Source organism: Calypte anna, chromosome 3 (genome assembly GCF_003957555.1).
Source record: "Calypte anna isolate BGI_N300 chromosome 3, bCalAnn1_v1.p, whole genome shotgun sequence".
Lineage (NCBI taxonomy): Eukaryota > Metazoa > Chordata > Aves > Apodiformes > Trochilidae > Calypte > Calypte anna.
Genome location: NC_044246.1, coordinates 112,010,916 through 112,038,418, shown reverse-complemented (window position 1 = coordinate 112,038,418; position 27,503 = coordinate 112,010,916). Strand labels below are relative to the sequence as shown.

Here is a 27,503-nt window from a genome sequence, read left to right as displayed (position 1 = left end):
ATTAGCCATCATTTTGGTGGGACAGGAGGCACCTGGAAGTGCCAGAAGACTTTGGATGGTGGTGAGTATAGCAGGAGGTCCAAGGTTCTGCTGCACCATTTGCAGTCTCCACTCATCAATGCAAATAAATGACATTTTCCTTCATTTCCCCAACAGGAAATTAAAATTTGAACCAATTAAACATCCAGTTTTCTTTCTGAAAACATTAGCTGGTTGATATTATGGACTCAATTAGTAGCCCAAATATATAGATTTAACTCGTGGGGGCTGCCCTAAGATTGCCATGGCTCTATCAGGTAAGATAAAGGACCTCTAGAAAAGCCTTCACATGACTAGAGGGAAAATGGATGGCTGTGTGTATGGCCCAATTCATCTCAAATGACACTGGAAACTCTGCCCCTATACTCAGCCCTGGTGAGGCCACACCTCGAGTCCTGTGTCCAGTTCTGGGCCCCCCAGTTCAGGAAGGAGATTGAGGTGCTGGAGCAGGTCCAAAGGAGGGCAACCAGGCTGGTGAAGGGACTCGAGCACAGATCCTATGAGGAGAGGCTGAGGGAGCTGGGGGTGTTGAGGCTGGAGAAGAGGAGGCTCAGGGGAGACCTCATCACTCTCTCCAACTCCCTGAAAGGAGGTTGGAGCCAGGGGGGGGTTGGGCTCTTTTGCCAGGCAACTCTCAGCAAGACAAGAGGGCAGGGTCTCAAGTTGTGCCAGGGGAAATTTAGGTTGGATATTAGAAAGAATTTCTTTACGGAGAGGGTGATCAGGCATTGGAATGGGCTGCCCAGGGAAGTAGTGGATTCTCCGTGTCTGGAGATATTTCCAAAGAGACTGGATGTGGCACTCAGTGCCATGGTCTAGCAACCGCAACGGTGGTTCAAGGGTTGGACTTGATGATCTCTGAGGTCCCTTCCAACCCAGCCAATTCTATGATTCTATGATTCTATGAAATAATACAGAAGAAGGAAAAGCTGCAGTAGCAATCAGTTTTGATGGTGTAATATAGCATTTAGGATTAAGACAAAGTGTGATTTTTTTCAAGCAGCTCTTGATTGCAAGGGAAAAAAATTATAAAATGGCAACCAGTAAACACTACCAGGAATGCAGACTTTATTAAATATATATAATTTTTTATATTTTTTTTTCCATAAATGGCCTGGACCATCTACTCAGAAACAGTTTCCTACTCAGTTTCCTTCATCTGACTTGAAAAGATGTCAGGACACACAGCCCTGAGCTCATCCAGGTGCATTAAAATGAAAACAGGAGTTTCCCCATGGAACAAAACCTGTTTCTAGCACCTTAATTGATCCTCATGTCTTTGAATTTGTAGCTGTATAAAGTCAAAGAAAAGGGTGCTCCTTCACCACAACTGTGGCCTTTGTCTCTTTTTTCTCTTTTTTTTCATCTTCCTTCCTTCCTTCCTTCCTTCCTTCCTTCCTTCCTTCCTTCCTTCCTTCCTTCCTTGATCACTCAGGAGTGATCAACTGATTGAACTTTAATGAGGATGGTTGGTGCCACACTGAATTTCCAGGCTGGCCTAGGGATGGAGAGTTCTTCACTGAGCAAAATCCATCTCCAGGTGGGATTTGCAGGTTGTGGAGCCCATGAGCTGGTTCCTGGCTCCCTCTTGTGGGGGAAAAAGCTTGGAGGAGGAGGGGACATGGATGCTCTTGTAGGGTTTGCTCAGATGAGAGGTGGCTGCTTGCCTCTGTGTTCAGTCTTCAGCACTCACAGATTAAACACGAGAGGATTATTGAGATGTTTGGAGAGCTGGGGTGGCTTTTGGTTGTAGACTTGAAATTTTAGGATGGACTCTGGCTGTGTGCCCATGAATTTAACTTTTTTCTAGCTTCATATAATTTTAGATCACTTCTAAAACTTAAAAAAAAAAAACCTTTGTAACTGTGATAATAGTGAGAGCTCTGCTGGTTTCCAAAGCAACATCCCATCCCATGGGACCTTCTCTTGATGCCTTGCTAATCAATGCTGTCTCCTAGAGTCAGAAAGCACTATTAACATCATGAGATGATTTTGGATTTGGTTTTTTTTTTTTATTTTAAATTGATTTTAATTTTAAATCAAATTTTATTTAAATTTATTTTAATTTTTTTTAATTTTAAAGTAAGATTAATTTTCAAATAGTGGAATTTCAGAGGGCCTTCTGATGAGGTTTTTTCCTTTTTTTTCCTTTTTTTCCCTTTTTTTCCTTTTTTCCCTTTTTTTCCTTTTTTTTTTTTTTTGTTTTTTTTTTGTTTGTTTGTTTGTGTGTTTGTTTTTTTGCTTTCACAGAAGAATGTTTCCTTATAGAAATGCACCCTCTAGGTGAGGAGGCTGTGACTTGCTCCCCAGAAATTATCCACAAATAGAAATCTAATGATGTTTAGCACTGCTCTTCCCCCCCAACTGAATACTGCACATCTCATAGATTTATACTCAATACATTCCAAAGGGGAGCAAGCAGCTCCCTGGTTGTTCAATCCAAGCCAGTTCCCTTGGTTTCTATTTCCACTCCAGAAAAGAAATCCATCTCTTAACCTATCAATCATTTCACTCCTCGTTTTAATACTGCAATTGTTATTTGTGTTTATAAACCATCATCTCAATTTTTGTCCTTGTTTCATAGGGGAATGGTTTGGGTTGGAAGGGACCTTAAAGATCATCCAGTTCCAACCCCCTGCATGGGCAGGGACACCTCCCACAGCCCAGGGTGCTCCAAGCCCCATCCAACCTGGGCTGAGACACTGCCAGGCATGGGGCAGCCACAGCTTCCCTGGGAAACCTGTGCCAGTGTTCCAGGGAAAAGACTGGGGTTGGACCTTGCTTGCACTGGTGGGATATTTTCCCTTCCTTGCAGCTCTCTCTGCCATTCCCAGCCAACCCAAGGTTGTGGCTGTGGCAGGACACCAGGAGCTGTGTGATTGGATTTAGCCCATGGGCTCTCTGCTCTTCACTCCATCCAACACCTCTCCTGCTTACATCCCCAAAGCCCACCTTAGCCTGTGCTGCAAGAGGGGATTTGGTCTTTTTCCTGGGTCACCATTGTCCCTGACCCTACAAATGACCCCGTGCCACCCTGCAGGTTCATTCTCCAGCCTGGACTTCTCTCTTCATCCAGGTTTTGATCACCTTCCCCTCATGTTGCTCCTTCCCCAGCAGAGCTAAACCCTTGCTGGGAGGTGCCTGGAGTGGTCCCCATGCAGAGGGCATCCCCACCACCCAGGCTGGGGTCCATGTCAAGGATTTATAGCCCTTCCCAATGACCTCATGGTGCCATGGCAGCACATCAGACTCCAGATCAGAAGGTTCTGTGTTCACTTGGGGTCAGCTTTGGAGCACCACTGGGACATCCTTTATATTGCCCCCCCTTTTCTGGGGGGCTGCATGAAGGGAAGGGCTCTTCAAGGCTTTGGCCAGCCATAGAGGGGCACCTTGGGAACACTCTGTGGGTGAAACACGATGCTCAGGGCTTTGCTTTTAGCCAGGCTGGAGGTTATGGATCATGATCAGAGAGGAGACCAAAGGAGGGAAGTATTCTGGAGGGTGTCTGCAGCAGGTGACCTCATCAAGATGCTGAAGGAAGTGATGTCTTCTATGGGAAAGTGCAAAAAATGTCATCACTGCATCATCAGTTGCTTCTGGGGGACCTGGGTTTATCTACTTGTGTGGAAAGCCACCACGAGGTGGTACTGTCAGCCCAGGGGATTTCTGGAGGGGGTCAAGGACAAGTGTTCAGTGTAGGATTAGATCTGTCATGGAAACTGAGGGAGATTTCTGATGAAGGACACAAGAGGTTTTTTTCAAAAAGAGGAAAAAGGATGAGCTGGGGAGCTCTACTCTGGTCAGCCCCATCTCAGAGCCCACATGAAAACTATGGAAGAATTCCTGGAAGGATTCTATCCATTCATTTGTGTGTGGTCCTGATCTATGCCAGCCTGAATCTGTGTGTTCCTGCCTCCAGCTCCCAGTTTCTGCTGACCCCAGGACTCCATGACTCCTGAAAGTCATGCTCAGATGAAGGAAAGACATGAACATGACCAGAAAAAGTGATTACAGCACCAAAACCAGACCACTCCTGGCCACCATGATAGGTTTCTTTGAAGACATGACTTCCTCAGTGGTCCAGAAAACACCAAGGAACATCATTTGTCTTGATTATGATTTGGTCTCTGATGTGGGCTCCCAGACACATCCCTGCAGCAGGACAGAGAGACCCAGCACCTAAACTGCTTCATAAGGTAAAGCAAAGTGGATTGACCATGAGGACAAGGGGGTTGTGGTCAGTGGTTGGCAGTGCTGCTGATGTTCTTCACTGCTTGATGTTGCATGGGATGTTCTTTGGTGTCTTTGTGATGGGTGCAGAGGATGCTCTGCAGACCAAAGGACACAAGGAGGCTGCCAGGGCTGGGAGTTGACAGGGGGACAAGGGCCAGTGGCTCAATGGACATCACACCTGACTGTGGGTTAGGAGACTGCAGGTTTGACTCCTGCCTGGCTCAACACTTTTATCCTGATGGCAGCTCCTTCTGCATGGATTTTCTCTCTCCTGACCATCCTTTGTCCTCCTCCTGCTCCCTCTGTGAAGTCCTTCCTTCTCCTGCCCATCATCCTTTTTCTCCACACCTTCTCCAGAACTGGACACAGTACTCAAAGTGAGGTCATCCTATTTGTCCTGGTTTGGGACAGGATAAAGGTGATTTTCTGTCTTGTCCTTTTGCTTCCAGCTCAGTCTCTTGTCAGGAGCTGCACTTGCTGAAATGAACAGCAAGTTTCTCAGTCAGTGTCTGCTGCTGGGCCTGATCCCACTCCATGGTTATAGTTACAGCTGGAGAATGGGCTGCAGAACCAAGGAACTGCTCAGCTCTGAGGAACATTTTGCCCTCCAGAAGGAGTAAGGAGGTCACACCTGCAGCCCTCCTTTGAGGAGGAACAGACAAAGATGCCAGAATTGACCAAACAGAGTATTCCATCCCATACACCTCATACTCAGTATAAATTTGAGGGATCACAAGGGTCTTGGATCCCCTCCTGCTTCCCCTTCTTCACCTGTCCCTGTTTGCTTTTGCATCCTGGGAGGATTCCATCCATCCCTCTGCCTGTGCTCCTGATCCATGCCAGCCTGAATCTGTGTGTTCTCCATCCCTCCACCCCCACCTTGTGGCACAAGGGCAATATGTCTGCTCCTGGATCACAAGGTTGGGTACCTGAATCATGTTAAGGTCAGGCTTGGGAGAATCCAGCAGGGATGTGGTCAGTCTGTGCTTCCCATGGAGCTCATCACCATCATACTCAGGCACTGACAGAGAGCAGCAAGACCTATGCAGAGCCTCAAAGGTTGTTGGAGACCAGAGCACACAATGTCCAGAGTCTGCTGGGTCTGTCCAGATGACAGGGGAGAAGATCAGGAGGCATCTTCAATCTGCTGTGGATTTTTCTGGGATGTAGGGCTCAGTTCTGCCCATTTTGGAGTGCCCAGCTCTGCCTGAAAGTCAGGAAGAACTCATTCCATCCTGCAGGGCAAGAGGGTACAACAGCATTTTTGCTCTGCAGAAGGTCTGGGAGGACAGATGATGATGGGCAGGAGAAGTAAGATCCTCAGGGAGGGAGCAGGAGGAGCTGCCACCAGGATAAAAGTGTTGAGCCAGGCAGGAGTTGAACCTGCAGTCTCCTGATCCATAGTCAGGAGCGTTGTCCATTGCACCACTGTCTTTGTCCCCTTGTCCCTCTCCTGCTTGCCAAGAGTGGTCTGGTTTTGGTGACTCTATGATCACTGTTCCCAGTAATTTTCACCTCCTCCCTTCATTTGCCTGTGGCTTTCAGGAGCATTTCTCCCACAGTCTGCTTGTGGTTGCTGAGATCATGAGGGTCAAACCCCTTCCCCTTCCCTTCCCCTTTCTTTCTTCCCTTCTGCCCTTCTTCACCTGTCCCTGTTTGTTTTGGCATCCTGGGAGGATTCCATCCCTTCCTCTGCCTGTGCTCCTGATCCATGCCAGCCTGAATCTGTGTGTTCCTGCCTCCAGCTCCCAACTGCTGCTGACCCCAGGATTCCAGCCTGGACTTTCCCAGGGCTGCCCTGCAGCCTTGGTGGTGATGTGAGAGTTATTGGGGGAAGGAGGGAGGAACGTGGGATCAATTTTCCTGTATATTTGCATAGATTTAATATTTTTTCCCTTTTAACCATTACTGTTCCATTAAAGCTGTGTAGTTTAGTTCCCAACCCATCAGTCTCTCTCCCTTATTCTCTCTCCTTTCTTTATCAGGGAGGGGGACTCATAGCGAGCATTTGGCATTTGGTTAATTGCTGGCCCAGCATTAAAGACAAGTGGCAAAGATGCTCCCAGCCCTTTGTTGGATGAACTGAAAGTCTCTTTCTCTCAAAGAGTCACCCGTGGCCATAAAATTTGGGGTGATATTTGGAAAAATCACCTCCCAGTCCTGACCTCGTGGCGCAATGGCAGCGCGTCTGACTCCAGATCAGAAGGCTGTGTGTTCAAATCACACCGGGGTCAGGGGGTTCTTCCTCCGTGGGAAATCACAGAGATGGGGAACTGTGAATTTTTTTCCCCTCCCAACATGCCATAGCCCTGCTGGAGAGCAAGCAGATGGCTCACAGCACCACAGAATGGTTTGGGTTGGAAGGGACCTTAAAGCTCATCCAGTTTCAAAACCCTGCCATGGAGACACCTCCCACAGCCCAGGGTGCTCAAGGTCCCATCTAACTTGGCCTTCGTGGTTTCTGATGGTTCCTACTCCAATTCCTACTCTGAAACAAAGCCTTGGTTCCAACCTTGAAATATGAAGCTCAAAATGAAGATGGCTATATCAGGGGTCACCACATCCCAGCTGTATCAAAGTCACTATTTCTGACTTTTTAATATTAACCTCTTCCTCTGGTTAAACTGCAAAATACAAGGAGAAAGGAGACAGGCAGAAATTAAATTCTTTCAAGTCAAAAGGAGTCAGCTACACACAGTGGACCCATAGCAGAAATGAAGTACCCTTACCCCACATGTCCAGAAGCTCAGAAACTGATGGTTTCCAGCACAGCCTTTTAGATCACCTCTTCAATGTGTATCCCTATGGTGTGTATCCACTATGGCTGGTGGCCTGGCTACAAAAAATCTACATATTTAGACAGATCTTTCCCCCCTTGCTGGACCAGGAGATTTAGATTATCTAGTCTAAGAAATTCCTTACAATGAGGGTGGTGAAACACTGGCCCAGATTGCTCAGGGAGATGGAGGATGGGAACATTCAAGGTCCGGGTTGGATGAGCAACCTGATCTAGCTGAAGATGTCCCTGCCCACTGTAGAGGGATTGGACTAGATGACCTTTAAAGGTCCATTTCCACCCAAATGAATCTATGATGGGAGGTATCTGGCCAGTTTCAGCCTTCCCTCACCCTATGTTTACAAAGAAGAGAGGATTAGTGGACATCCCATCCACATCTGGGTATAGATTCTCTTGGTCCAAGTCTCCCTCCAGAAGGGCAGGAACATCTGATTCCAGATTAGGACGGCATCATATTATTGTTAGGGTTGGAAAAGACCTCCAAGATCATTAAGACAAACATCAAGACAGATGGCAGGAGAATTTGAGGAACCAAGGAGGGCAATTCCTAATATCCTGGAGGTATTTAAAAGAGGTGTAGATGTTGTCCTGAGGGACACGGCTTAATGGTGAACTTGGCAATGTTGGTTTACTGGTTGGACTTGACAATCTTAAAGTCTTTTCTAAGCAAAATGAGTCTGTGCTTCAGGGTGTTTCCACTGTTCCTAACCCTGTGCAAGAAAAAAAGAAAAGAAAGAGAAAGAGAAAGAGAAAGAGAAAGAGAAAGAGAAAGAGAAAGAGAGAAGAGAAGAGAAGAGAAGAGAAGAGAAGAGAAGAGAAGAGAAGAGAAGAGAAGAGAAGAGAAGAGAAGAGAAGAGAGAAGAAAGGAAAAGAAGAGAAAAGAAGAGAAAAGAAGAGAAGAGAAAAAGGAAAGGAAAGGAAAGAAGGAAAGGAAAGGAAAGGAAAGGAAAGGAAAGGAAAGGAAAGGAAAGGAAAGGAAAGGAAAGGAAAGGAAAGGAAAGGAAAGGAAAGGAAAGGAAAGGAAAGGAAAGGAAAGGAAAGGAAAGGAAAGGAAAGGAAAGGAAAGGAAAGGAAAGGAAAGGAAAGGAAAGGAAAGGAAAGGAAAGGAAAGGAAAGGAAAGGAAAGGAAAGGAAAGGAAAGGAAAAGAAAGGAAAGGAAAGGAAAGGAAAGGAAAGGAAAGGAAAGAAAGGAAAGGAAAGGAAAGGAAAGGAAAGGAAAGGAAAGGAAAGGAAAGGAAAGGAAAGGAAAGGAAAGGAAAGGAAAGGAAAGGAAAGGAAGGAAAGGAAAGGAAAGGAAAGGAAAGAAAGAAAGGAAAGAAAAGAAAAGAAAAGAAAAGAAAAGAAAGAAAGAAAGAAAAGAAAAGAAAAGAAAAGAAAAGAAAAGAAAAGAAAAGAAAAGAAAGAAAAGAAAAAGAAAAGAAAAGAAAAGAAAAGAAAAGAAAAGAAAAGAGAAAAAGAAAAGAAGAAAAGAAGGCCTAGGAGAAGGTCCTTCTGTGAGTCCTGCTCTCACTTCCCTGATGAATGTAGACTTGTCCCAGATCTCTAAACCCCAGTTGTGTCATGGAAAGTTTAAACTGAAAGAGGGTAGATTTAGGTTAGATTTTAGGAAAAAGTTCTTCACCATGAGGGTAGCAAGATTCTGGAATAGGTTCCCTCCCTGGCTCCATCCCTGGCAGTGTCTCAGCCCAGGTTGGATGGGGCTTGGAGCACCCTGGGCTGTGGGAGGTGTCCCTGACCATGCAGGGGGTTGGATCTTGATGATCTTTAAGGTCCTTTCCAACCTAAGCAAGGAATTCTTCTTTGCCTGCCCTCCAGATGCTGCTGCCTCACTGTTGGTTACCGTCCTTGGCTCTTCCAAAACCAAAGCCAGGAGAGCACCAGGAGGCAGGGGAGATGTCTCCTGACTGTGGACCAAATGAGCACCATGGTGACATGGGGAAAACACTCCAGATGGAATTTCTACCCACCAAACCCTCCTATGAGCTGAGTGCTTTAGGTGACATGGCTGTGACCACTGCTGACCCAGGGGCAAGGTTTAATCTTACAAGAATGATGACTGGTGAGGAGTATCATTCTGTCATGCTGCTGCTTAGAAAAATTTTATTTCACTGCAGCCAATGGGAACTGTTTATAAATTGCATAAAATATGCCAAGCTTTACAATTACCCTCTCCCTTCAATGGTCTGAGCTTTTAAGACTTTTTAAAGTGAGTGTCTGGGCTTGGTGATGAGGTTTAATCAGAAGGAGAGTTCACCAGGCAGTAAAACTTGATGTGTCCCATGCAAGGGAGGTTACTTAATAACCACATTATTTCATAATCTTGAGACTCTTTGAATTTGTTTAGCTAAAATACTCTGTCTTGCATAAGCAAGGACATATTTGAAGCTATATCAGATAGGGAGGGGTGAGGGAGGAAGGCTTAAAAATATTCAATTCAAGTGTAAATCCTTGTACCAAGCTCTTTCTCAGATGTATCTTCATTTCCCAAGGAAAATCCAGTTCTCAGAAAGCTGTGCTGAACCCTCTTGAGGTCTATTCTAACAAAACAATTTAATTTAAATATTGACATCCAATGAGCTTGACCAGAGGAGGACATGAAACCTGTGAGCACAAGCCCTGAGCTCACAGCACTACATTGGACCTAGCTCTGGATTTTCTGTGTCTGGTGAAAATATAATTATAGATATTTAAGTTTTGGGTTTTTTCCAGTGGGTAAGATTTTTTTTCTGGCTGTTTGAGCATCTGGGACAACGAGTCCCTGAGCTATGGTCTCTTCTTGCAGCATCCCATGGCTGCACTGGAAGCTGGAGTCTCATTTTCATCTCCATCCACACTGCTGACCTGGGGTTCAGTGTCTAAGCTGAGAACAAGGTCACATCTCCTTATTAGTGACCAAGGAAAGGACATTTGTGTTCTGCTGGGCCTTTTTTAAGGATAAAAATCCTCCTGTTTGGGGAGGGAGGCTGACTCCTAAGCACTGGTCCCAATAGCAAGGTCTTCAGTCTGATTTCTCTTAGTGTCTGAACCACCCCTGAAGCTGCTGCTGGAGAAGTGGTGGAGTCTCTTAATACTCAGATCCCAAGCTTTGGGTCTCTTCTTTTTTCTGGTCTATCCTGTCCCTGGAGGGTCTCATATCCTTCTTTACATCTAAGGATCACCCCTACCTTGGTGCAGAGTGGGATGGAGGTGCCAAGGCTCCTGGTTATCCATCCCTATGGTGGCCAGGTCTTCAGTGTGTGGATGAATTTTGGTAAATATCTTCAGCAATGACATGGAAAAAGAAGCAAATTATGAAACCTCCAGGTTTGCAGTTCTTATTTCAGCTATTTCAAAGCTGTCCTGGTTGCAAGGAATTGCATAAAATGGAGTGGGAAGGAAAAGAGATGACAGAAGTGTCTCAGTACACTACATCCAGGGGAAAAAATCCCAGACTGTCATCCTGGACTGGCAGTGACAACCCAGGAATGACATCTTGATGCTGCAGACAGCAAACTTGTTGACTTTGCTGCCATGGGACTCTGTGAAAGCAGATGGCACCAGCAAGGTCTAAAAGGTGTGGACATTGTTGGTCCGATAGGAAATTGCTCTGGTTTATAACACAAGTTCAGTTTTGCCCCAGCAGAGAACTGTTGGGGATTATTTCTTTCCCAATGTGTGTTTTAGTGACTGAAATCACTGATATCAGGAGGCAGAATGGGCTTTTAGATAGAACACTGAGATCTTTAAAATCAGACCATAAACCAGATGTGGTATGAGATGGATTATCAGCCAAGGTATCCACAAGAAAGACCATTTTGGGATTATTTCAGGGGAAAACAACCAATAAAAAGGCCTTAGGGCAATTTGTTTTATCTACTTCTGTTGCAATATCCAAAACTGAAAATGCACACACAGATTGGACCAAACCTCATCCCCCACACATACTCATGGTTGCACCTTTATCTTATTCATATGAGAAGGAAATCATGGTTGAGCTGTTAGAGCAAGTCCAGAGGAGGCCACAAAGGTGATCAGAGAGCTGGAACTGCTCTGTTCTGGATCCAAGCTGAGAGAGATGGGGTTGTTCAGCTTGGAGGAGAGAAGGCTCTGTGGAGAGCTTATAGTGACCTTCCAGTACCTGAAAAAAGCTCCAGGAAAGTTGGGGAGGGACTTTGGACAAGGGTTTGGAGTGATGGGATGAGAGGGAACTGTTTTAAGATGGAAAAGGGGAGACTGAGATGAGATCTTAGGAAGAAATTCTTTGCTATGAGGGTGCTGAGTCCCTGGCCCAGGTTTCCCAGAGAAGCTGTGGCTGCCCCATCCCTGGCAGTGTCTCAGCCCAGGCTGGATGGGGCTTGGAGCACCCTGGGCTGTGGGAGGTGTCCCTGACCATGGCAGGGGTTGGATCTGGATGGTCTTTAAAGTCCTTCCAACCCAAAGCAATTTAGGATTCTATGTTTAACAAGACATGGAGAGTTGCCTGGAAATATCTCACTGTTCCATCTGAGTAACATTAAATCACCCACCTGAAAGAGCTGGGAGACCTGGCAGACTTTCTTACCTGGAGATTATCACTGCAATTTTCTTGGGTACCTGGTGTCACAGCTGAGTTGTTCTTTTTACAAGGTTTGTGCCAGTGGAAGATGAACAACTGTTTCTCAGTCTTCTGTACATAGAAAATCAACCAGATTTTCTTTCCTTTGTATGATTTTTTTTTCTCTGGGATTCTGTCACTCACGCACAAGCAGAAGTTGTGGGTACCTATTCACAAATAACTCCAGATGATGACAGAATCACAGAATCATTGAGGCTGGAAAGGACCTCTGAGTGCATCAAGTCCAACCTATGACCCAACACCACCACATCAGCCAGACCATGGCACTGAGTGCCACATCAGCCTTTCCTTAAACACCTCCAGGAATGGGGACTCCATCACTTCCCTGGGCACTCCATTCCAATGCCTGATAACCCTCACCATGAGGAAGTGTTTCCTGATATCCAACCTAAACCTCCACTGGGGCAGGTTTAGTAAATGCCCTCTCCTTCTGTCACCCATTGCCTGGGAGAAGAGCCCGACCCCCACCTGACTACAACCTCCTTTCAGGGAGTTGTAGAGGGTGATGAGGTCTCCTCTGAGTCTCCTCTAAACACCCCCAGCTCCCTCAGCCTCTCCTTAGAAGACTTTCCCTCTATTCCTTTCACCCACCCTGAGACAGAGCAGCCCAGAGGGCTCTGCCTGGCAGGTCCTAACTAAAGAGAAATGATCCATGGGACTTGCCTGTGAATAAGTGACACATTTTTGTAGTGATAGGTTAAACTTATTACATGTTCAGAAAATTGCAGAGTAACATCTTGCTGTGGATTGGAAGGGACCTTAAAGATCATGGAATGGTTTGTTTCCAGCCCCCTGCATGGGCAGGGACACCTCCCACAGCCCAGGGTGCTCCAAGCCCCATCCAACCTGGGCTGAGACACTGCCAGGGATGGGGCAGCCACAGCTTCTCTGGGAAACCTGGGCAACCAGGGGCTCAGCACCCTCACAGCAAAAAATTCTTTCTCACATTTCATCTCAATCTCCCCTCTTTCAGCTTGAACTTCTCCCCCCTCATCCTGTCCTTCCATTCCGTTGTCCCAAGTCCCTCCCCAGCTTTCCTGGAGCCCCTTCAATCACTGGAAGGTGCTCTAAGGTCTCCCTGGAGCCTTCTCTTCTCCAGGCTGAACACCCCCAACTCTCTCAGCCTGGCTCCAGAGCAGAGCTGCTCCAACCTTTGGGTCATAATTCCTATTTCCTTACCAAGGTTGAGCCTTTACTTGTGATTTTTGTACCAACTCCCACTAAACCATTCCCAGTGCCTCTCTGCAGGGTCGGAGATGAAGCTGCAGGGTGGGTGAAATTGTGTTTTACACCCCCAGCAAAGCCCTGGGCATGAAAACTCTACTGAGGACCCTCAAGAAATGCAGCCCTGAGTTCTTCTAGCAAGACTTGGCCTTTCCAAAGGTCATTTTCCTGGCAGTGTTTGGCTCATTACCCAGGAGGAATCCCATCCTAGGAGGGGGAGGTGGAAGTGCAGCTATTAAATACCTGGTTTCCCAGCCAAGTCATGGGTGGGGGAGTGGGAGCTCTCAACCATGGGTGGCTCTGGGGAGACCTTCATGCAGAAAGCTGGAAGTCATCCTGCTGTGGGGTTGGGTCCCTGCAAAAGACTTTGAGCATTTTGTCATTTTTGACATAACATCAAAGCAAAAAAAACCCAAAAAAACAAAAAAAAACTGTGTGGTTTTTTTTCCCCATTTCATCTTTTGAAAATCAGCAAGCTGATAGGGTGAAAATTGGCTTGTGCCCTATGAGTGTGTCTGTGAGAATTCAAAAATGAATAATTCCATGGATCCTTCTGCCTTTCAAGGGACTCTTTCAGCCTGGCCTCTGTTGGTCCTTCAGAACCAGTCCTATTCCCAAATAAGATTGGACCAAACCTCATCCCCCATGGAGCTGGGGGGAAACACCATCTGCAGCTGGGCAGAGGCAGGGACCAGATTTATGTGGTGTTCCCAGATGCTCACCTGATGGATCCTTATCTGTCCTGATTCTCCAGGAGGTATTGAATGGACATGGAGACTGAGGGAATTGGGAATATTTAGAGAAAAGGAGGCTGAAAGGAGACATTGTTGCTCAATACAGCTCCCTGAAAGGAGGTTGTAGGGAGGAGGGTGAGATCTTCTTTCAAGTGAACATTGGTAGGAGCAGAGGAAATGGCCTGAAGTTGCACCAGGGGAGGTTTTGTGTAGACTTGAGGAAGAAACTCTTTACTGAGAGAGCAGTCAGGCATTGGAATGGGATGCCCAGGGAAGTGGTGGAGTTACCATCCCTGGAAGTGTTTAAAACTCCATGGAGTTGAGGCACTTCAGGACATTCTCCAGTGGGTGATACAGATATTGATACCAATATTTTATTTGGGGGAGGGTGGGGGTGTTGACAGTTGGGGGTGGTGATCTTAGAGGTCTTTTCCCACTGTGACAATTCTGTGTGGTTCTGTGACAGAGAAAAATATATGAAGGAGATGCTGAGGGTCTTGTCTGACCTCTAAGAAATAGCATGGTCATTTCATAGTGTTTTCAACTCAGAAAGGCCACAGTTCCATCAAGAAATTCAACTGAAACTGGGAAGAAAACCCTTTTCTCTTTAACTAGAAACTGAGAAGAAAACCCTTTGGTGATGAAGTGTGCCCAGTTGGCCAAGAAGGCCAATGGCATCCTGGGCTGTGTCAGGAACAGTGTGGCCAGCAGGTCCAGGGAAGGGATTCTGCCCCTGTGCTCAGCCCTGGGGAGGCCACAGCTTGAGTCCTGTGTCCAGTTCTGGGCCCCTCAGCTCAGGAAGGAGATTGAGGTGCTGGAGCAGGTCCAAAGGAGGGCAACCAGGCTGGTGAAAGGACTCAAGCACAGACCCTATGAGGAGAGGCTCAGGGGAGACCTCATCACTCTCTACAACTCCCTGAAAGGAGGTTGGAGCCAGGGGGGGGGTTGGGCTCTTTTCCCAGGCAACTCTCAGCAAGACAAGAGGGCAGGGTCTCAAGTTGTGCCAGGGGAGGTTTAGGTTGGAGATTAGAAAGAATTTCTTTATGGAGAGGGTGATCAGGCATTGGAATGGGCTGCCCAGGGAAGTAGTGGATTCTCCATCCCTGGAGATCTTTCAAAAGAGACTGGATGTGGCACTCAGTGCCATGGGCTGGGAACCACAGGGGGAGTGGATCAAGGGTTGGACTTGATGATCTCTGAGGTCCCTTCCAATCCAGCCAATTCTATGATTCTATGATTCTATGAAGACACTTTGTCCCCAGCCAGGCACTGCCCCTTCTCTTCCCATTCCCAGAATTTGTAGCCCGCTGGGTGGTAGGATACAAATCCCACCCACACCTTCCACCCACACACCATGTGTGATGCAAGGCACTGATTAGCTCACTGGAAATTGATTATGTGCTTGATTACCTCAGGGTTTATGTAACCAGGCTGGGATAGTGGCCTCAGAAGATGTGAGCTGCTCTCGAGAAAGGTGGAAATGAAGTTACTGAGTAAATTGAAGTAACTTGGAATTTATTATAAGGGAGTCCTCAGGGTGGTTTGTTTTCATAGTTCTTTAAAGGATTTTGTTTAAAGTTATCTCTTATAACTCTATGGACATTTTTACTTTGTTAGTGTTGCCCCTCACTGTGTCTCATCTATCATAGAATCCCAGAATCTCAGGTTGGAAGAGACCTCAAGGATCATCTGGTCCAATACTTCTAATATTGTTTATCTGAGATGTCTCAGCATCCCATGGAGCTGAGACTTCAAACTTTCCAAAGTGGGGGAATCCACCACTTCTGGGAGACCATTCCAATCTCTGGCTGTCCTCAGAGTGAAAAATTTTCCTCTTGTGTCCAATGGGAATCTCCCCAGGAGCAACTTGTGCCCATTGCCCCTTGGCTTGTCCATGGGACTCCTTGTCCATAGGGAGTCTCCATCTGCTTTTTAGCCCTCTTTAAGTACTGGAACATGGCCACAAGGTCTCCCCTGAGCCTTCTCTTCTCAAGGCTGAACAGACCCAGTTTTCTCAGCCTCTCCTCACAGGGCAGGTGTTCCATTCTCTGCTCATCCTCATGGTTCTTCTCTGGACCCTCTCCAGCCTGTCTGCATCCTTTTTGTAGAGCAGAGACCAAAACCGAGCTATCTAAGTCGAGATCTGCAATGACTGACTTCTAGATGTCACTCATAAGCACCTAATCACTGTGGCCTCCTCTGGTGACAGTGGCACCAACGCAGGGACAGGCACAGTGAGGAAACCTAATGCAACTGCAAACTTGGATCAGGACATTGATCTGTGTAGAGGAGAATTGTCTAAATCCCAGATCAGTTGCAGCAGATGAATGGTTGCTGGCAGCCAGGAAATGAGGAGCTGAAAAAAGCTGAACATGGGTAGGGGAAGGGAGGAGCTGCTGGAGAACCTTGTCAAAAGCCCATTTGCAATTTGTGCAAAATCAGGCAAATCTGAATAACTGTAATAAAATTATGAGAGGTTTGGGGTTGTTCAGACTGCAGAAGATTCCTTAAGAAAAAACTTTAACCTTCTTAAGAAAGAGGATCTTTAAGTCCCCTTCCAACCCAAACCATCCTTCCACGATTCCCACATGTCAGTGGATTGCTTTATGCCCCTCCCCATGGGCTAAATGAGTGAACAAAGCTCAAAGCAAAGAACATCAGGCACATTTTATCTCTGCTCTTCCACCCCTGGAAGTGCTGAAAGCCAGGTTGGATGAGGCTTGGAGCAGCCTGCCCTGGTGGGAGATGTCCCTGCCCATGGAAGGGGGTTGGAACTGGATGAGCTCTAAGGTCCCTTCCAACCTAAATCATTCTGTAACTCTTTGATTCTATGATTCTCCTCCAGTGAGTTGTCAGTAGGACACCCCAACAGAGAGACCTGCAGCATGATCCAGGTTGCTCCAAGCCCCATCCAACCTGGGCTGAGACACTGCCAGGGATGGGGCAGAAAAGAGAGGAAAGAAAAGAGGGGGCAGAAAAGAGAGAAGTGAGAAATCAGCTCTCCTGTCCAGTAGAAATGGGGAAAGCTGGAGAGTTGCTGGGGAAAAAAAATAAATTGCAAGGCAAGGCTACAAAAAAGAGGACATTATGGAGTACTTGGCATTTCTTGGTTAATTAGGTTTTATGGGCAGCAGAGGAGGGAAATCAGTGTTTATGTTACTGCTCTTGGCTGCATAACTCTTAAATAACTCACCTTGCTGCTCCCTTCTCAGCTGCTTTAAGCTTGCCCATTAGTATGGAAATTAAAGATAAACAATGGTCATGTTTTCATCCTAGAAATAATTCTTAGAACAAAAAATGCCATTAAGTCTGAGTTAAATATAATAAAAGGGGTAATAAGGAAGCAAACTGCTGAACCAGAATGCCAGAGCCCAGAGATTAAGCTGCTTATTGTGTGTGATGGTGTTTGGACAAAGGCAGGATTGCTGGGGGTGGAGAGGAAAATTTATAGCCATGGGGATCATGTTCTTAAGTGAAAATGTTGCATTTTGAGGCCATTCTTCCAACCTTTTTGGGGAACCAAAAGGAGGTGCTCTCTACAGCTACTTGAAAGAAGGTGGGTGCTGACCTCTTCTTTCCAGTAAATAATGATAGGACCAGAGGAAATGGCCTGAAGTTGCACCAGAGAAGGCTTAGACCAGAAGAATTTCTTTAATAAAAGAGTAGTTAGGAGTTGGAAGAGGCTGTCCTGGGAGGTGGTGGAATCACCATCCTTGGAGGTATTTAAAAACCATATAGATGAGGCATTTCAGGACATGCTCTGGTGGGTATGGTGATACAGATGACAAGACATAGATTTTATTTATTTTATTTGGGGGGGGGGATGTTGGCAGTTGGATGTGGTGATCTTAAGAGGTCTTTCCCAACTGTGACAATTCTGTGATGTCTGGTAAGGTGAATAAAGTCATACAGAAGTCATCAAAACAGAATAATCCTGTGCTGTTCAGATGTCAAAACCACAAAGCTCCCAAGGTGGGATATGAGAGTTGAAGGAGGGAGAGACCTTTGTGTCAACCCTCTGCAGTGACTGAGGGTGTCCTGAAATCTGTTTAAAAAGTGACAAAGCAGCTTTGCATCATCTCAGATCTTTCCCAATGCTTTGACATCATCTGTCTGCTGGCAGTGATGGAGAGACTGAGACAAAACGTTATGTGACTTCTCAGTGAGTGACAGACCCAAGGTCAACACTGGGACCCGACTGCACCAGTGGCTGACTCCCAAACCTTCTTCCTGACCTACATCCATCCCTGTGTTAGAAATGGGTCTGCAAAACCCATGAGAATTGGAGCAGCTTGGTGGGGCTTGGCCAATGGTCACGTTATACACTTGACTGGGTCAGTGGAAATTCACCCCTGGGGATTGCAACATCTTGGGTGCACATTTCATTGCACCCTCTGATAAGGGGGGCATAACCATTCCACTTTCCAGGAGGTTGGTTGCAGTTACACATTGACAAACCACTCAGCTGTCAAACTTGCACAATCCCCCAGGCCCTATAAATACCAGGTGCATTTCCCAGCCTCAAAAAAACTTCACCTTCCATCAGGCTGTTGGGTTCTTTGCAGGAGCACACAGCCCACAACTGACTGGCAACCATGAGGATCCTCTACCTGCTCCTTGCTGTTGTCTTCCTCCTCTTCCAGGCTGCTCCAGGTAAGAAGCAAAGTAAATCCTACAAAGAATGAAAGGGCTTGTTAGAAAAAGTGGGGGCACAGGAGGGAAAAAGAAGCCATCAACTTGGCAGGCAGTATTTGATTCTGTTGGGGTGCTGCTATGGAGTGTATGGGATGGAGAAGATCTGTGCTCATGATGGCACATTTTCTAAAAAAGCAACATTTAGGATCACAAAATGATAGAATGGGTTGGGTTGGAAGGGAACTTAAAGATCATCAAGATCCAACTCCCCTGCATGGGCAGGGACACCTCCCACAGCCCACGGTGCTCCAAGCCCCATCCAGTCTGGGCTGAAACACTGCCAGGGATGGGGCAGCCACAGCTTCTCTGGGAAACCTGGGCCAGGGGCTCACCATCCTCACAGCAAGGAATTTTTTCCTAAGATCCCATCTCCATCTCCCCTTACAGTTTTAAAGTGCAACCCCACACCCTAACGCGATTTCCTCCACGCTTTATTGTAGATTTATCTTTCATCATTTTAGACCCAAACCTGATATTTTAACATCTTCCCTTTCCCACAGGCTCTGCAGATCCTTTTCCTTTTGCTGACACTGCAGAGTGCAGGAGTCAGGGGAATTTCTGCCGTGTTGGCTCATGCCCACCAAGCTTCACTGTCTCGGGGCCGTGCCATGGGGGGCTGCTGAAATGCTGTTCCAAGTAAGTGCTACAGGACTGAAGAACATCAAATGGTGGTTTTGTCCTCCCTTCTGCTCTACTGTTTCTTTGAATAATGAGCATTAGTCCGTGGGATTTCCAGGACAGCCATCTGTGATAAAGTCCAGGTTGAGGAGGAACCTGTGTCATAGATGTGTAATTAGGGAGAAAATTAATTTTGATGGAAGTCATCATAGAAAACCAGCATGGTTTGGGTTGGAAAAGACCTTTAAGGTCATCAAGTCCAACTGTTAAACCAGCACTGCCAAGGCCTCCATCAAACCATGGCCCTCAGCACCACATCTATATGGCCTTGAAATCCCTCCAGAGATGGGGACTCCACCACCGTCCTGGGCAGCCTGGGCCAGGACCTGACAACCCTTTCAGTAAAAAAATTATGTATGAAAGTAAAAGTTCAGGAGAGTCACATTTCTCAGAATTGAGAATTTTTTGCTTTACTTGAAAATTTGATGGGGGAACAAAAAGAAGTTTTTCAATAAATTATTAGGAAAATATTTCACAGTATTTTAACCCATCAGAGGAAACAATGTACCCTCCCTCTGTGTCTTTTTGGGGTTTTTATTCCTTTGCAAAATGACCTAGAAAACAGACTTTTAAAGGGGAAAAAATGTTCAAAGAGCTCTGCTTCTCCATCCTTTATCCCACCACTCTGCAGGCCATAGGAAGGTCAATAAGAGCAAGGTTGCTATTGGATCATAGAATCACAGAATGGTTTGGGTTGGAAGGGTCCTTAAAGATCATCAAGATCTTTATGATCTTAGGATCTTATGATCTTTAGATCATCAAGATCCAAATGCCACCTTGGCATGGGCAGGCAAATCTCCCACTAGATGAGGTTGCACAAGGCTTCATCCAAGCTGGAATTCATCCAACCTGGACAACTGGCTGAGAATTTAATTTTTGACTTCAGAGACCACTTTCTAATAATGTCTGGAGTTCTCCTGGTGGCAAGATGTTTAATTTCCTTGAGGTTTTGAACATGCTTTTGAAAAATGGACTTTAGCTTAGGATAAAACATACTCCTCAGGCATTTAATGCTTACAACAGTTTTTGTCCCACTGATGGCCAAGTGATGCTCAGTGCCATCTGCAGTGATTATCACATACACTGAATCCAGTGGCAAATTAGGAGAGAATCCTGGATCTTCTGATGAAAAGGACAGGTGTGATGACATCAGTCATCCCAGCAAGAGATGTTCAGGCAGATCCTTGGCCACTGAGATAACAGGACATAACCTGGTTCAAAATAAAGAGAGGGTGTTGATCTGTGTATTTTTAATTTTCCAGAACTCCTTATTCTGTTAATTAGAGAATTTTAAGGGTTTAAATGCTTTCAGAAACTGAAGTGTGATGAGATGGGTCCAGGTAAAAAAGGTTTCATAGCATTTGTTCAGCACCTGGGGATCCTCAGCCAGACAATGGTTCCAGGAAACTCCAGTGGTACCAATCCTAGGACACGTTTGTTGTCAGGAGGTTCAGATGCTGAGGAAGCATCCACTAAAAACTCAGGATAATTAAAGGTACAAGAGCAACCTCCTATTAGGTGGTTCTACAAAGAAGTGATGTGATCCCTCAGTCTCTGGATGCTCATTCCCTTTGGGAAGCAATTCCTACTGGTAGCAAAGAGACTGTGAGGAGCAGACTGCAGATCTCCAACATCAAATCTCAGTAAGAACATCTGTTAGACCTGATCAAAGGAGACCTGGGGTTGGGAAAGGAACAAAACCCTTTGAGTTAGGTTCCTGGTGTAATTTTTCTACAAGAATTTACCCATAAGTGGTATTGATGGGTACTAATGCTCAGGATCAAAACTCTTCTTATTGGGCTGCTAGAGTTTCAGCTGGGTTGATCAATACAGCAGTAGAAGTGGAAACCAACAGGATATTCTGAGGTACAAGATAAACTTTTTTCCCAGCTCAGGATTCAACCTACTGAGTTGTTTGGAAAGAAATCTTTGAAATTGGACACAAAGTGTTTGATTCATTAAGCTACACTGAGATGTTTAGTGGCACTTGAGGTGCCATGGAGAATTTAAACCACATCCCAATGCCTGGCTGAGAAAGGTCCTGGGAAAACATTGCTTTTCAGACAAACTGGAGGCCAAGCAGATGCCCCAGAGCTCTGCAAATAGTACCAGAAAAATCAAATCCCCAGTCTTTGTTTTGGGGTGAGCTGAATTAAAACTACTATTACTGGGATCATAAAACAGTTTGGGATGGAAGGGACCTAAAAGAACACCCAGTTCCAACAAAATCACAGAATCACAGAATGTTTAGGTTGGAAGAGACCTCCTAGATCATCCAGTCCAACCTTTGAGCAACACCATACTCTAACTACTAAAGCGTGTACTCAAGGACCAGGTCCAAATGCCTTTCAAATGCCTCCAGAGATGGTGACTTCCTCACTGTCCCAGGCCATTTCAATGCCTGACAACCCTCTCAGTGAAAAAAATGTTTCCCAGTATCATAGAATCATAGAATCATAGAATCATAGAATTGGCTGGGTTGGAAGGGACCTCAGAGATCATCAAGTCCAACCCTTGATCTACTACTGCTGCAGTTACTAGACCATGGCACTGAGTGCCACATCCAGTCTCTTTTTAAGTATCTCCAGGGATGGAGAATCCACTACTTCCCTGGGCAGCCCATTCCAATGGCTGATCACCCTCTCAGTAAAGAAATTCTTCCTAATCTCCAACCTAAACCTCCCCTGGCACAACTTGAGACTGTGCCCTCTTGTCTTGTATCTTGCCTAAACCATCATATTTATTAAAATCCATTTGTATTTATATATATATACATAAAATGTTTGCAGAGTGATTGCTTTCAGCAGAAAACCCCCAGAAAAGCAATGACTGCAGAGCATCACCTGGAGGGTTGTGCAAAGGTGTAATAGGAACATCTTTGCCACGTGTGTCTCGTCCCTGAAGTGGGAATTTGAGGAGATGGTGTGTGTGGTGTGTGAGTGCAGGGAGGGTTTTGCTTGTGTTTGCTGCCCCCATCAACCTCCCTGCCATGGTAATACAACCAGTTTGACCATGACCAAAGTTCTTGTGGACTGGGTGTTTGCAGACCTTGACACCCAGCACCCATGGGGACCCTTCCATGGAGTCATGGAGATGTAGGGTTTGAAACCTGCAGGGTGAACTCAACCTGCTCATGGATTCTCAGGGGAAATTTGCAGAGATTGAGGCATCCAAAGACTGAGTTTCCACTTCAGCAGAGTAACAAGACCCTTTGTGTCTCTCCAGGATTTCAGCAGAGTAAGAAGAGCAGTGGCTTTCCTGGCTCAGTGCCCTTGGACCAGCAACATTTCCGCTGCCTGGAGGAGGTGATTTGGATGGATTCCTCTTCTATCTAAACCCTCCTTCAAATGATCATTACAAGAAGCTTCCAGAGGGCACATCGTGCTGGCACAGCACCTCTGGAGATCCAGGTTTTCCCTTGCTGAAGTCACTCCCTTTTTTGCTTCTAATACACAACCCACTTTGGCACCTTGGCCACCTCTTCCAGCCTACCTCACAGGGAAGTTTGGATGCTCAGGCACATCAGGTTTATGCAGCTCTTGAAGGATGGGAAGCAATATGTATGTTACTAGTTTATTCACAGAAAAAAAATAAATGTCTTCTTGAAGCAGTAACTCTGATCTTTTGGTGTTATTAATAATTTTCTCCATGGTTTTGACCCAAGGCTCATTGGATTGTGCAGTCTTCTCTCTCACATATTCCCAAGTGATTCTGCCCCTATACTCAGCCCTGGTGAGGCCACACCTCGAGTCCTGTGTCCAGTTCTGGGCCCCCCAGTTCAGGAAGGAGATTGAGGTGCTGGAGCAGGTCCAAAGGAGGGCAACCAGGCTGGTGAAGGGACTCGAGCACAGATCCTATGAGGAGAGGCTGAGGGAGCTGGGGGTGTTGAGGCTGGAGAAGAGGAGGCTCAGGGGAGACCTCATCGCTGTCTACAACTCCCTGAAAGGGGATTGTAACCGGGTGGACGTTGGTCTCTTTTGCCAGATGACTTTCAACAAGACAAGAGGACACAGTCTTAAGTTGTGCCAGGGGAAATTTAGGTTGGATATTAGAAAGAATTTCTTTACGGAGAGAGTGATCAAGCATTGGAATGGGCTGCCCAGGGAAGTAGTGGATTCTCCTTGTCTGGAGATATTTCAAAAGAGACTGGATGTGGCACTCAGTGCCATGGTCTAGCAACCACAACGGTGGTAAAAGGGTTGGACTTGATGATCTCTGAGGTCCCTTCCAACCCAGCCAATTCTATGATTCTATGATTCTATGAAATAATACAGAAGAAGGAAAAGCTGCAGTAGCAATCAGTTTTGATGGTGTAATATAGCATTTAGGATTAAGACAAAGTGTGATTTTTTTCAAGCAGCTCTTGATTGCAAGGGAAAAAAATTATAAAATGGCAACCAGTAAACACTACCAGGAATGCAGACTTTATTAAATATATATAATTTTTTATATTTTTTTTTCCATAAATGGCCTGGACCATCTACTCAGAAACAGTTTCCTACTCAGTTTCCTTCATCTGACTTGAAAAGATGTCAGGACACACAGCCCTGAGCTCATCCAGGTGCATTAAAATGAAAACAGGAGTTTCCCCATGGAACAAAACCTGTTTCTAGCACCTTAATTGATCCTCATGTCTTTGAATTTGTAGCTGTATAAAGTCAAAGAAAAGGGTGCTCCTTCACCACAACTGTGGCCTTTGTCTCTTTTTTCTCTTTTTTTTCATCTTCCTTCCTTCCTTCCTTCCTTCCTTCCTTCCTTCCTTCCTTCCTTCCTTCCTTCCTTCCTTCCTTCCTTCCTTCCTTCCTTCCTTCCTTCCTTCCTTCCTTCCTTCCTTCCTTCCTTCTTTCCTTTGCTTCCTTCCTTCCTTCCTTCCTTCCTTCCTTCCTTCCTTCCTTCCTTCCTTCCTTCCTTCCTTCCTTCCTTCCTTCCTTCTTTCCTTTGCTTCCTTCCTTCCTTCCTTCCTTCCTTCCTTCCTTCCTTCCTTCCTTCCTTCCTTCCTTCCTTCCTTCCTTCCTTCCTTCCTTCCTTCCTTCCTTCCTTCCTTCCTTCCTTCCTTCCTTCCTTCCTTCCTTCCTTCCTTCCTTTTTTTTCTTCTTTTTTTATGTATGTCATGAGTCTAAAAAGAACCCAAATCAAAACCACAAAGGAAATGCTGAAATCAAAAAGGTCAAATTAATGCAGAGGTTGCACAACTTTTATTTCCTTCGTCTTGTCTTACCTTTCCCATTAAATCTCAAAACTACTCATCCTGTTAGTCTGAGGAGCACATGTCCAAACATCCCCTGTTTTCTTAGAAAGAACAAAGCGTCCTGGACTGAAGCAGGGCAGAACCAATTTGATTTTCAGTGATTTTGCTCCTCATTAAAGTCTCTGCTGAGCAGCTGCAGTGGCTGAGCTGAGCAGTGTGTTTGTCAGTGGCTGCTTGGGGGGCTGATCAGGGCTTTGGAGTTACTGCTGGAGAATGGGGGGCAGGAAGGCTCCTGGTTACACATCTACCTATGGGAACCAAGGTCACTGCTTGGTTCTGATCAACTTCTTGTGGGCCAGGAACAAAAGGGAGGGAAAGGACTCCCAGCTGAGCCCCTCCTGCAGGGCAGAGCATTCTGGGCAGGTGACCCAAACTGCCCCAAAGCAGTGTTGCATCCCATACCCATCAGACTTGGTGTAAAGCTGAGGGATCATGAGGGTCAAGCTCTCTTCATCTGTGCCTGGTGTGTCCTGGAAGGACTCCATCCCTTCCTCTGCCTTTGATCCCAATCCATGTGCTCCTGAACCCGTGGGCTCCTGAATACAGTTCCCACCTGCTGCTGGGGCCAGGAGCCCAGTGTGGGGCTGTCCCAGGGCCAGTCCTGCAGCCTTGCTGGTCATCTGATTTTTACTGGTGGAGAGAGATATTTACTTTGCATATATTTGTGTATATTTGTATATTTTTCATTATTTTCCTCTCCACCCTTACTGTTTCATTAAAGCTGCTCAGTTTAGTTTCCCGTCCATAAGTTCTTTTCTTCCCTTCTCTTTTCTTTCCCTTTCTGGGAAGGGAGAGGGGTTCAAAACTCTGTTAAATCTTGGCACGAGCCTCTCCCAAACCCAACACCCTACATTTGCCTCTGTTTTATGTATGTAAGTATTTATGTATATATGTATTTATGTATATATGTATTTATGTATATATGTATTTATGTATATATGTATTTATGTATATATGTATTTATGTATATATGGAGGCAGTGAAGCTGCTACAAGAAGCAGACCATGCCTTGGGTCCACCTTCTGCTCTCACTTCTTTCCTTCTCTCTTCCAATGGTTCTGCCCTTTGGATGGCTCAGCCAAGGAGACAAACCCAGTCCTAGACCCAGCAAATCCCAGTCCTGGAGCTTCCCCAACCACTCTCATGCACAGAGTTTCCTGGACTTTCTTCTTGTTGGCATCTTCCTACCAAGCCATGAGGGATCCTGGCCGTCCCTTCCAAAAGCCTGGAGATCAGGCTTGGAGAGACTGGTTCCCACCTGCTGCTGGGGCCAGGAGCCCAGTGTGGGGCTGTCCCAGGGCCAGTCCTGCAGCCTTGCCTGGTCATCTGATTTTTACTGGTGGGGAGAGATATTTACTTTGCATATATTTGTGTATATCTGTATATTTTTCATTATTTTCATCTCCACCATTGCTGTTTCATTAAAGATCTTTAGTTTAGTTTCCCACCCATAAGTCTCTCTCCCCCCTTCTTATTCCTTTCCTTTTCTGAGAAGGGAGAGGGGTTCCCAGAGAGCATCTCTAAGGCCTTTAATTGCCATCCCAGTTAAACCTTGGCACAAGATTTCTGTAAGCTGCATTTGTGCAAGAAAATAAAAGTCTTGGCTTCTACAGCTTTGGATCTGTCTAGATTACTTTCTTCTGAATCAATATTTACACCAGAACCATAGTCTGGAAGTACTGAATGACACCAAGGGCAACATATTCATAGATTCATCATATTTCACTTATTTTAGTCACTGCTTAGAGAGAAAAAGCCTGAGGATTTAGCAGTGACCCATGTTTGAAGCCACCTCAAATAATCTGCTTGATGGGATACCCACTACAGACATGGATGACTTGTTCTCCATCCATAAAGTTTCTCCTAAAAAGAACCTCTGCTATTAAGTCTGGATGAGTTCAGGACAAACTGAGCCTCAAATTTCCCTTCTGTCCTCACAAAACACATCTGTAGAGTACAAGTCATAGAGGTGTTGGTTCAAACAAGGTTATCTCCATTTCTTTCTTTAAACATTCATGGAATCATGGAAGCATAGAATGGGTTTGGATGGGATGGACCTTAAAGAACCAAACTGCATGGTTAGGGACACCTCCCACAGCCCAGGTTGCTCCAAGCCCCATCCAACCTGGGCTGAGACACTGCCAGGGATGGGGCAGCCACAGCTTCTCTGGGAAACCTATTCCAGGATCTCACCATCCTCAAATTATGGAATTTTTTCCTAATATCCAACCTGGATTTCCCCTCTTCAAATTTTAACCCATTTCCCCTTGTCCTCTCCCTACCCCCCCCGTGTCCAAAGCCGTCCCCCAGCTTTCTTGGAGCCCCTTCAGATATTGGAAGGTTACTCTGAGCTCACCTGGGAGCCTCCTCTTCTCCAGCTGAACAACCCCAATCCCTCAGCCTGGTTTCCCAGGGAGGTGCTCAGCCCTCTGAGCATTTGAGTGGCTCTGCTCTGGACACATTCCAGGAGATCTGTGTCCTTCTGATGTTGGGGACTCCAGACCTGGATGTTGCACTTCATTTCCATCAAAGTCTTTTGGTTCACCCCAGCAGTCATCCAACAGCTGAAACCAAACTCTTGTATAGTGCAGCCCAAGTTATGAGAGAAAAAGGATCTTATGATTGATGTAGACCTTCCAAAGCTAAGGCAGGACCTCAGAAAACTTCTGCCTTGATCACCTGAAGAACAGTGATTGGGTTATGGACTTTCCAAAAATTTGCTAATGGGTGACTTCTTCCCCTCACAGGTGGCGTTGAGCCAGATCAGAGATGTTCCCATGGTTTATCTTGGACAGCCACTTCTGTCACTGGGACTGGAATTCCCCCACTGAAAGCTCTTTTCATGCATGAGCAGCCTCTCTCAGGTGCTCCATCAAGGGGAACAAACATTTTGTACCTTCCCCCCACTGTGATCTTCACGTGTCTGCAAATATCTGTTTCTCAGTCACTTTTTCCTTGCCCTTTGCAACAGGGGAACTCCACACCAGTGCTTGCTGCAGTTTTTTTTTTACTCCTAGATCATCAGAGGTTTTCATTAAGTTAATTCTCCCCTTCTGTTCTAGCAGATTAGTTACCCATCAGTTGTACTGATGGCCACTCAGTGTCCTCCAGGGATAAATTGATTTGCAGAAAACAGACTACACGAGGCAATAATCCAAGCAGAAAAAGCAAAAAGCAAACTAACAAGCCCCATGAAGGAACAGTGAACCAAAGATATCAATTTATTCTTTCTGGGTGACAACTTGTCTTTTCTTCATGAGG

The 27,503-nt window shown here is 45.9% G+C and overlaps 1 protein-coding gene and 1 non-coding gene across 2 annotated transcripts; both read left to right on the top strand.

Moving 5' to 3' along the window:
- The first annotated feature begins 6,434 nt into the window (after positions 1-6,434).
- TRNAW-CCA lies at positions 6,435-6,506 on the top strand. The gene has a single exon. It is a non-coding gene; the product is annotated as a tRNA-Trp (tRNA).
- An 11,620-nt stretch (positions 6,507-18,126) lies between these two features.
- Positions 18,127-18,956, top strand: LOC115598139 (gallinacin-10-like). Its single transcript, XM_030448413.1, has 2 exons — positions 18,127-18,274; positions 18,817-18,956. The coding sequence occupies exons 1-2, from the start codon at positions 18,217-18,219 to the stop codon at positions 18,954-18,956; spliced, it is 198 nt and encodes a 65-aa protein (XP_030304273.1). The 5' UTR covers positions 18,127-18,216.
- The last annotated feature ends 8,547 nt before the right edge of the window (positions 18,957-27,503 follow it).